Raw genomic sequence first — 11,727 nt, forward strand, 5'->3', positions numbered from 1 at the left:
AAGGTGAGATACATGGATATTCTAGGTGTTCACTCTGCAATCATTCTAGAGCCGGTCTAGCAAAACCGATTATTATATTCAAACTCAGCACCTCAAAGTTACCCCAAAATAATGGCTCACCTGTTATCACTAAACATTAATGGTGGGGATCTGTAACTCTATGGTAAAATGGTATAGGGGTGGAGTAATTGGGAGATGGGGTACTATACATATTACCACCTTTGTCGCTGCATGCAATTCTAGGAAATCAACAGTCCATAGATGCAACCACATATTTCCAACTAGCAGTCTTGTGTTCCAGTCGTATTATTGTAGCCCACTATTTAGTGCAGATTGACATTAAACAGCTGCAAAAAATACCCCCCTCCCCCACGTTCTCTCTTGTATGTATTTGTAAGATACATTTACGTTTATTTGATTTTTTTTATTTTACTTACCTCGTAGATGTGATGCCCTTTCTAATCCCCGCTAGAACGTCATTAATTATACAATTACTTATTTGTACAGCCCCCAAATGCTATAACCGTACAGAAGAATGTGCAGAAGGGAATTTCTGCTTTGGTAATATCTTCCATGGATGTGTAGGGAAATCATTGGTTGAAGAGAAGGGGACAGCTAGGGATGCCAATCCCGGGGCGTTTTTTCAATCCCGGAATTCGGGATTAAAAAAAATGCCCAATCCCGGAATTGGCTTCCTTAATATAAAAAACCCGCCTCTGCCTCCCCGCATATTTACTTACAGATGCGTGGTGCGGCCAGGAGCCGGGTGGGTGGGCGAGCCGGGGAGACGGAGCCAGGGTGGGAGGACGAGCTGGGTTGATGGAGCCCGGGCTGGCCCGCTGGTGGGTGAGCGGGCTGGTCCACTGGTGGGCAGGTGTGCGGGGTGGTCCACTGGTCAGCCTGGTCCACTGCTGGGCAGGTGGGCGTCTAGTCTGTTGGTGGGCGGGTGTTTGGGCCGGGGACAGGACGGAGGCAGCCTGCGCAGCGTGACCTCTGACGTCGTCACGATGCGCTGCCCGGGATGGGAGAAGCCGGGCAGCAGCTGAGCACCCGCTCAAATGCTGCCCAGCATTAGACTGCGCATGCGCAGTCTAATCCCTAAATCCCCGCATTTTGGGGCCAAATCTCGGGATCCCGACGATCCCGGGATTGGCCACCCTAGGCACAGCCATGTGTGTCAGAATTGGCCACAGATATGGTTCCTTCAATGTGTGCGGCAGAATTGGAAACAGACCTGGATACCAAAACTTCCATGTATGAGGCAAATTGGCCACAGATCTGGTTACCAAACAACCAGGTATCCAAGCGTAATTGTCCCACCGGCAGAGGCGATCCTTTAACCTGCTGGAAGCCACAATCAGCTGACTGGATGCGCGTCATCGATGATCAGCGATCTGTCGGCGGATTGGGGAAATTAAGCATGTAAATAAAAACATATTACGCATGTATAATACCCAATCCCCCAACGCGATCTTCAGAGGATTGCACAATACATTACAGTATAGACACTTTTACTTTGTTACTGTTTTTTGTTCTGTTTTTTTTTTATCTTATTTACATTTATTGTAATGTAGTTGTTTTTCTTTTTTTTTTTTTTAAACAGGTTCTATGTCTGCTGCACCTCAAAAGATATCTGGGTTTGACTTGGGAAGCTTCATAGGGGGCATTGTACTGACACTGGGAATCCTGGCGGTGCTGTACTTCGGGTGCAGATTTTATAATTCAAAGAGAGGCGTCCGCTACCGCACCATGTGAGTATCATCCTTTCTTTTTAATCACCAGAAGAGAACGCAGCGTTCCAGATGGAGCTCAACCTGAACAAACGGCTCCCATATTACTAAAGGCACATTAAAAAATGGCTTGTACCCTTTGCATTCCGTTTGGTACAACTCCTCTATGGTCTTCCAATCTTAGCAAAGCTGTATACACATGGTGCAATATGAGCTTCCGATGCAGACCTATGGAATGTGTACACATCTTGCGATGCCGATGCTTGACCCCCATGGGTTTGGCATCGTAGTGTAGTGTTCTAGTTCAATCAAAATAGGCCATAGTCAAAATTTCAAGTATACATAGTCAGTATTGTAGGGTTCTGGTCTCCAGGGTGTTCAAGTGAAATTGAATATAGCCAAAACCCCAATGAGAGTCAAGCCGTTGCTCAAAGCAACCAGTCAACTTCTAAATGTAATTTCAGACATTAGGGCAGATGTATTAAGCCTGGAGAAGAGATAGACTGGAGATAAAGTAGAAGGAGATAATGCACCAGCCAATCAGCTCCCAACTGTCATTTTAAATACAGCTGATTGGCTGGTGTATTATCTCCTTCCACTTTATCTTCAGTCTATCTCTTCGCCAGGCTTAATACATCTGCCCCTCTGCTAGGAAAAAGACAGAAGCTGATTGGTTGCTTTGGGCAACTGCTCCACTTCATCTCTCTACATATAAGGCTTGAAACACCTTCCCATAATGAACAATGGTACTTGTTTCCTAGCACGGCCACAACGATCATAATCGCGGTCATCGGGGGTAAAATCGGGGCCATCGCGGGCATCGCATGCGCAAAAAAATCGGGTGCGATGGGCCAGACGCGATGCCCGCGATTTCCCCATAGAGAACAATGTTAAATGCCTCAATTTACCCGCGATGACCCCGATTTCCCATAGGAAACAATGTGAAATGGATCAATTTACCCAAATTATCATAGGGAACAATGGTAAATGGGCCAAAAAGCACCCCTGAACATTAAAATGTCCCCCCAAAAGTACTAGACGCCACCCCGCGATCAACGTGAACCCGAAGCGTGGCGAGCGCAGCGAGCTCGCGAGGGGCGGCGGTACGCGTCCTCCGACCTTTTCGTACCCCCACTATCCACGTCGGCGTGGAGTTGAGAACAGAATAGTGTGGCGAGCGCAGCGAGCCACCGAGCCCGAAGCGTGGCGAGCGCACGCGGATACCTTCACAGATATACGCGTCCCCTCGCGGGCTTCCCAGGTGTCCATGGCGACGCGGACACCTGTGAAGCCCGCGAAGGGACGCGTTTACCTGTGAAGGTATCCGCGTCCCCTCGCGGGGCTCGCTGCGCTCGCCACGCTTCGGGCTCGGTGGCTCGCCACACTATTCTATTCTCAACTCCACGCCGACGTGGATAGTGGGGGTATGAAAAGGTCGGAGGACGCGTACCGCCGCCCCTCGCGGGCTCGCTGCGCTCGCCACGCTTCGGGTTCACGTTGATCGCGGGGTGGCGTAAACTACTTTTGGGGGTACATTTCACTGGTCAGGGGGGTTTTTTGGGGTTTCTGGCCCATTTACCATTCTTCCCTATGATGATTTGGGTAAATTGACCCATTTAACATTGTTTCCTATGGGAAATCGGGGTCATCGCGGGTAAATTGAGGCATTTAACATTGTTCCCTATGGGGAAATCGCGGCCATCGCGGGTGGACCATTTAAGCATTTTTAGGCGCACACGACGCGACCGACCCGATTTTTCACTGTTTTCAATGCATTTCAATGGAAAAATCGGGGGCATCGCGTCGGTCGCGTCGCAGGCCACTAAAATTACCCCCGATGGCCAAGATTTGTGGCCGTGCTAGGAAACAAGTACCTGAACAATTTTGAATTGTCAATGTATGTCGACCCAATGCTTGTAGACCTAGTGACCGTATCCCATCTAAAATCACAACTATGACTCACCTGCAACTCTTATATAATGGAATGTCTTTGTGGTCTGCATAGCCGCTGCCAATCGTAGGGTATGTGCACCTCATTCGGACCTGTGACTTTGCATAGATAATGTGGGAAGCATGCTTCTGGAGGCGATGTAAGGGTCTATGTACTAAGTATCATAGAGAGAGTGAAAATGGACAGAGATAAAGTGCCAGCCAATCCGCTTTTAACTGGCATGTTACAGGGTGTGTTTGAAAAATGAAAGGAGCTGATCGGTTAATATTGTATCTCCTGCCACTGTTTGTCTCTCTCTTGGAAATTGGATTGACCATTGATTTGCATTTCACAATATTTTTGGTTTGGACCATCAATGGTTTTTCACCACTGGTAGCTGGAGATGATTGATGGTTGACACATCAAGTTAACATCCCAAGTATCAAGATGAGGAAAGGAGAAAGCATGTTTGAGATTGGTGGAGGAATTTTCATTGATGCTAAAAAAAAAAAAAAAAGCGTGGGGGGAAGGTATTGTGTTATCATACTAAAGTCTTCTCATACGTAACCCTTTGAGTGCATCTCTCTGAGAGCTGTGCAAAATATCTGCTAAAAATGTCAGCGTCTCTCACATTTGCTATATGAGTTCAAATTAAAAAATGTTGTGTAAAAATTGTATCCATCGGGACCCCAAAAATCGCGTTGATCGCATGCGATGTGATTGACGCGATTTTTACATTGGAATCAATGTAAAATGGTCCCTGAGACACCAATATTCATTGTTTCCCAACCCTGATGGGTCAAATGCCCCCCCCCCCCCCATTGTTAGCGCCACCCCACGATGAACGCCAACCCGAAGCGTGGCGAGCGGCAGCGGTACGCGTCCTCCGACCTTTTAATACCCCCACTATCCACGTCAGCGTGGAGTCGATTATATATAGTGTGGCGAGCCACCGAGCCCGAAGCGTGGCGAGCGCAGCAAGCCCCACGAGGGGACGCGCATTACTTCACAGTTATTACGCGGGGCTCGCTGCGCTCGCCACACTATATAACATCAACTCCACGCCGACGTGGATAGTGGGAGTATGAAAAGGTCGGAGGACGCGTACCGCCGCCCCTCGCGGGCTTGCTGCGCTCGCCACACTTCGTGGGGTGGCGTTAACAATGGGGGGGCATTTGTCATGTAAAATACCCATAAGGGTGGGTATACAATGAAAAATCGGGTCCATTGGCCCATTTAAGATTGTTCCCTATGTAAAATCGGGTCTGTCGCATTGCATGCCTTAACTTAAGGCATGCGATGGACGCGATTTTTTCATTGTCGGGGAAAAGGCTAAAAATAGCCCTAAAATCGCATCGGTCGCGTCCATCGCATACCTTAAGTTAAGGTATGCGATCACCTATGATGGACGCCGTGCTAGGAAACAGGTACCAAATAAGATTATATTTCCTATAAAGGGGAACATTACAGGTAATTATGATGATTAAAAATGTTTGCTTGCCAATTTTCACACCAATTTTGACAAATTCACTTGGCATTCAAAGGGTTAAATCAAAGATCGTAAGCCGCTTTACTGAGACATCTTGTATATGCAAACATTCAAAGGTTTTGGAAAGGCCCATTAAAATGCAGTAAAATGACCCATATACTGTAGTAGATGACTCAGCCACTTTAGTAAGACAGCTCCACCATTTAGTAGGAGGGCAGAACCTACCCCTCTCCCCATTCCTGTGTTCAACAAAGCAAGTATTATATTTTTTTAATGTTATTTGTTATAAGTGCACATTTATTTATTTAATATTTTTTGTTCAAGTGCCATGGTAGCTGTAAAATAGATGAGTGTGTAGGTTTTATCTTTGCAAGTACGTGAATTTTAGCATGAGCAATACTGTGATGTAACCAGCAGATGGCGCTGTGTTACTGGTTTCTAGGGCTTGTTGGGGGCGGGGGAAATGTGTTTTCATGCTATAAATAACCAAGCACTTCTGCAGAGAAATGAAAGTGGCTGGGGAGGGCTGCTATAAGGAAGTGAGTTATTTGGGCTTTGTACAAAATCAACCGTTCTATTCTACATGCCAATAAATGAACCTTTTTGTAATATGACAAACTATTTGGTTCGGTCCGACTGTTCAGTGTAGTAATAACAATAGGATACGTTTTAAAACTCGTTGATAAATGCTGCTCCAGCCAATCAGCTTCCAACTGTCATGTGTTTGAAAAATGACAAGAGCTGATTGGCCGGAGCACCATGTATCATACACAACACGTTGCATATGATAAAACTCAATGGGTAACTCAGCCCCTAAATATTTTCAAACTAGGTGATTCATCGAGCACTACGGGCGCTCTTCACACCGTCGTAAGAATTTGTGAACGTTTGTATATGAGAAATATGGTTAGAATTGTATGAAAGATGGCCTGTATTGTAATTTGGGTGTCTGCGAATTGCGGGAGGGGGGGTCGCGGGGGGTGCCGCGAATTGCGGGAGGGGGGGTCGCGGGGGGTGCCGCGAATTGCGGGAGGGGGGGTGGCGAATCGTGGGAGGGGGGTGGGCGGGGGGTGTGCCGCAAATCGCGGGAGGTGGGGTCACGGGATGGGGTGCCGAGAATTGCGGGGGGGGTGTGTGCCGCGAATTGCGGGAGGGGGGTCGCGGGGGGTGGGTGCCGCGAATCGCGGGAAGGGGGGTTGCGGGGGGGTGTGACGTGAATCGCCACAAGAAAAATCAACACATAAAGGTCAACACATGTAAATGTTGACATAAGTGTGGCACTTCATTGGTGTCCATGTCGACACATGGCAATGAATATAAAAACATTCAAAAAATGAAAAATAAATCTTCAAAAACTCATGTCAACCTTTTTCATTGTCGACCATAGCCATGTCAGTGTTTTGCATGTGCCATTTAATCCTGGGGCTGATGCGAATTGCGGGGGAGTCGGGGGGGGGGGGGGGTTGCGTGTGTTTTTGCCACAAATCGCGGGAGGGGGCGCAGGGGGCGCTCACCTGGTGGCTGTGGAGTATCAGTGTCTGTGGAGTATCAGTGTCTGGGCAGCATGGGGAGGCAGAGGGTGTCTGGCACTGTGGGCTCACTGGGCTGGTTCTCTGTCATGTGAGTCAGTCATGTGAGTCAGAGGCTCCACCCAGCGTTATACACACACTCACACACTTTGAGTGACAGATGTAGCCAAATATATAAGAGATATGTTTTTAAATAAATGACGTTCCCCTAATTAGTGTAGTGCGTACCCTAACTTTGCTCGGGAGGCGGACATTAGGTGACGGTATTCTGGCTTGCGCCATGCATTATTAGTCTTCAATAATCAGTACTTGCCCCAGTGGAGCTTACAATCTGTGTTCCCTATCACATTGACTGACCAACATACGAGAGAATGTTCTTTACAGCAGCCAATTAACCAAACAGAATGTTTTTTTTTTGCTTTTTGGGAGGAAACCAGAGTGCCCTGAGGAAACCCATGCCAAAAACACAGGGAGAACATAAAAACCCCACACAGATAAGTGTGGTTTGATCTCATACTCTCAGTGTTGTAAACCAGTATTGCTAACCACTATGCCAGCCATGCTGCCCAGAATAAGGGCTATTTCACACGCTCCGGCTCCTGCCAGGCGGCGAAACCCCGCACAGCAAAAAGCCGTGCCGCACACCGTAGTTAATAATGGACACAAATGTGTCCATTCACAAGGGACGGCCACGGTTGCAGCTGGATCCCACCACTGGAAGGGACTGCTGCCGGGCTGTGGCCATCCCCACCATTGTAAACTGCTGTGTGCGGCACGGCTTCCTGGCCATGCGGGGTTTCGCCGCCCGGCAGGAGCCGGAGCGTGAGAAATAGCCCTAAATGTCCTTTTATATAGAATCATACCGGAGTTGATTTAAACAAAAAACAAAGCTATCGTAACCCTTTTTTTTTCTTTTCATTTGCAGAGATGAACATGAAGCCATTATTTAACGCGGAGGTGTCGGGCAGTGCGTAATAATTTCCCCCTTAAATTGTCTCCCTTCTCTGGAAATTGGCTTGCTTCCTTGGAATAAGTTTGACATCTAATCTGCAATCAGATCAAGTTCTTCTTTATCTCTGTGCATAACCGCGTAATACACAAGACTTTGTTTTAACAGAGACCTTATAACAAGTGCTAACCAGACACACACGAACAACCTCTTTGTTACTGCTGTACATAAACTATAACTCCCAGTGCTTTGAAGCTTGTTGGGAGCAGTAGGTCAATAATGAAAATGCTAATCCGCGGACAGAACCACTTAATAGAATAGCAGTCACGGTGGTGACTTTAGAACAGTGTAGGCATAGGCAGTGGTGCCGAGAAGGGGTAGCGGGTACTCTCCAGGCCTGGGACTGTTGGAGTGGTCTGGAGAGTCCCGATGCCCCCTCTTCCCCATTGTAGACCACAGCACTTGGGGGAGAGAGAGAGCTGACTACAGCTGCTGCAGCAGCCTCTTTCCCCAGCCCAGCACACATGCTGCATTGTACCATAACCCCCCTGCAATCGTCCTCCCCCCAACCCCCACTGAGAGTTGCTGTCACTTGTTCTTAACCCAGCACCCCTAATAGTCTTTGTTACAGACTTTCATTGTGACCCGATTCTGCTCCATTTCAGGTTTTGCTAGTGATTTCCCTTTTCCCACTGAATTTATCTAGGCCGCAGTAATAACTGATACTAATAGATTCGTTAAAGGGCTTACACCTTACAATGTATATAATGTGTATATTGTAATGTAGTGATTTATTACCTATATTCCAAATGCCTCTGATGGCTTAATCTACCAAAAGGTACCGGAGAACCGCCCAGGTGTACGTCACATAAACCTCATTTGCTGTTATATAGCCCAGGTTACTGCATTCGTTTATACTACTGGGAAGATTGTCGAGGAACATTGTGTTCTAGATGCAATGGGTTCTATAGGAAAGTTTGCCAACTGGGGCTTGTTACACTTTATTGCTACTTTTTGCTTGACATTGTTGTGGATAAAATGTTACGTCTGGCATCTTGCAGGTTACAAATTGATCTTGGCTTGTTTATTATAATCTCTGATTTTTGTCTTTATTTGTTGCACCACTGATCATAAAAAAAAAAAAAAGCTGCGTTATCAAACAGCAAAAAGATAAACAGGTGTTGCACTATGTGCTAGGTGATTGGTTACTTTTATTTCTTATGCACCTTAGGTGAGGACATTAGTTCCAGCTCACACCTTTCATGGGTTTCCTACACCACCTTCCATCTGACTGCCCAATAGGATAGCAGGGGGGGTGTATAAACAAGGAGATGGCCCGGTAAACCTCCTTCTGTGTCATCCAATAGTAAGCTTGCCACGGGACGTAGCAGTGCACTCTTTATATGCTATGCATTTATAAAATGACGTTCGAGCCTCCTTTTTAAGTTTGCACATCGAGAATGACCATAAGTGACTTGACCAAAATGGAATTATTCCAGTTCCAACATTTATTTTTGAAAGCCATTCAACAAAAGCGAGGACTTAGATGTGTATATTTCTAAGAGCTGTACTAATTTTAGGGACAGGTTGTTTTATTTCTATTTGGAATATGTTTCTGTTTTTTTTTAAATAGTGAAATTGCATGACCTCTCTGTATGTACTCTGTATGTAACTTTAAGAAGAATTTATATTTTTAATGTACCTTTTTTGACTTGCTTAAAAATAAATTGAAGATATCGTTGATCTGAATTTCCTGTAAAATAAATGAGGTTGATTTGCACTATTCTGAATCTGTGATCGTCAATTCCGTGTCTTTCAAAGTGTGTGTTGACATTGAGTTCGTCCTTCATTTTTGGAACTTCTATGCGGAGTTACTTTTGAAGTGGGCGGGACGAGATAAATGAACCAGTAATATTTGAATGTTCCCAGTAGCGCATCCTGGGTAGGCAGTGACTAGTCAGCATTGTGAATGTGTCAGTGAAGATGGGACTCTTAAACAGGGCGGTGTATCAAACCTATAGACAACAAGCTGAGATGTTTTAATCAGATTCTAAAGATGACTTGGGGACCCATGATAGTTCACATTTTCCAGGTCATTCATCGGTGGAGTGGTCCTTGAGGACTGAGGTTTGGAACCACAGAGTTATCTAGTACATTCTATAAAATGACAAGTAGAATATGGTTGCCATGGGCAACAATTCCGCTTTTCCTCTTAGAGGTTTGATACATCTCCCACATTTCTATTGATCGTTCAATAATATTTATTTATTAATAGTTTCTTATATAGCGCATACATATTCCGCAGCGCTGTACAGAGAATATTTGAACATTCACATCAGTCCCTGCCCCAGTGGAGCTTACAATCTATATTCCCTACCACATGTACACACACACACAGACATTCTAGGGTTAATTTTGTTAGGAGCCAATTAACCTACCAGTATATTTTTGGATTGTGGGAGGAAACCGGAGTACCCGGAGGAAACCCACGCAAGTACGGGGAGAATATACAAACTCCGCACAGTTAGGGCCATGGTGGGAATCAAACCCATGACCTCAGTGCTGTGAGGCAGTAATGCTAACCATTACACCATCCGTACTGCCCCAGGGCTACTGAGTAATTCTGTGGGGCCACTGACAAACTACTGTTGAGTTTTATTGTACGTTCTTTCATGAAGTGTTCCAACTTCAACAGAATTATCCATCATAAATGATTGTGCTGCCTAAATGGAACAAAAAGGGTAACGCAACCAGGTGGATGCTTTTATAGTGTGATTGTACTGATAGTCATTTAGAAAATATTGTATTCTACAAGGGTTTGCTGGGGCCGAAATGCACAATTCTGCATTTAAAAGATTTTTTTATTTGTCTAAGTTGAGTTAAGCAATGAATCGAATACCTGTGTATATGATATTTGAACATTGGGAAATGTTAATAAATACGTTTATATATCCAGCTAAGTCTCTGTAATTGTATAGGAGGGAATCACAGGCTTCCTGCTATGGTGTAATGCAGGGATTTCACTGGTCTGCTATTTCTATACTTTCACAACTGTTTCGCTGTATTAGAACATTTGGAAACCAGATGCCTTTGCTATATAATGAGGCCAAGTTCTTGGCAGTATAGCGACTGCACTTAGTCTGTGTTCCTCTAGGTGTCACTGTAGAGCAATAATTAGGTTTTAATTGTTTTAGAATTGTGTTGAAATTAAACTGTCTATGCTATGATTTAAAACCTAGCTTAGATACTGTATACACACTAGACCAGGGGTCCTCAAACTATTTTGCTCTGGGACCCCATCAGACAATAAAAGTAATTACAGGACCCCAGCAAGTTACTGCAGAAGGTCAACACATCAATAGATTGTAAGCAGGGCCCTCCTACCTCCATGTCAGTTTGACGGAATATGCTGTGCTATATAAGAAACTAAATAAATAATAAATCACTTGTTAGGTCAGCAGACAGCCCATACATGGCAGCATTGTGGAGGCACAACATGATGGGAGGAGTCTGAAGTAACAGACAATTACCCTGACCTTTCAGACTCCTTGAATCATTGACTGAGATTAGAAAAGTCATCAGCCTGATGGTCAGCAACATGGACTCGTGACCCCATGCTGAGAAGGTCAGGACCCACAGTTTGAGAAATGCTCGTTAACAATATATCCTTAATTCAGGCATGTCTAACGTTGGCCCTCCAGATGTTGTGAAACTACACATCCCAGCATGCATTGCCACAGTTTTGCTATTAGAGAATGCTTAAACTATTGCAAAGCATGCTGGGATGTGTAGTATCACAACATCTGGAGGGCCAACGTTGGACATGCCTGCTTTATATCGTCTAGTGTGTACACTCCATATGGTTAGTGTGTATGTGCTGTATATCATTTGTCCAGGAATCTGCGGCAATCATTGACTAGATCACAATATCGTCTACGGTTTATGGGGATTTATAGCACACAAACCACTGGTAACCTAGCCTCTGAAACAATAATATGGTAAGCTCTTTTAAGCATTGTTCTTTCCCATATAGTCTCGGTTCTCTTTATGTGAGCTGGTGCTGCTTTATATGCCTGTAACTAGAATGATAGAAGCCTCAC

General features: G+C 45.3%; 1 protein-coding gene across 2 annotated transcripts in view; it reads left to right on the forward strand.

Annotated features, from left to right (window-relative positions):
* TMEM123 (transmembrane protein 123) overlaps positions 1 to 9,412 on the forward strand; it is a 63,863-nt gene extending 54,451 nt beyond the window's left edge. For both annotated transcript variants that reach the window (XM_083170062.1, XM_083170063.1), the window contains 2 exons: positions 1,604 to 1,751; positions 7,604 to 9,412. In XM_083170062.1, coding sequence (XP_083026188.1) covers positions 1,604 to 1,751; positions 7,604 to 7,628 — 173 coding nt within the window. In that variant the 3' untranslated portion in view covers positions 7,629 to 9,412. The remainder of the gene's footprint in view (positions 1 to 1,603; positions 1,752 to 7,603) is intronic.
* Positions 9,413 to 11,727: the final 2,315 nt, after the last annotated feature.

The sequence above is a fragment of the Crinia signifera genome, chromosome 2 (genome assembly GCF_055691185.1).
Source record: "Crinia signifera chromosome 2, ASM5569118v1, whole genome shotgun sequence".
NCBI classification, from domain to species: Eukaryota; Metazoa; Chordata; class Amphibia; order Anura; family Myobatrachidae; genus Crinia; species Crinia signifera.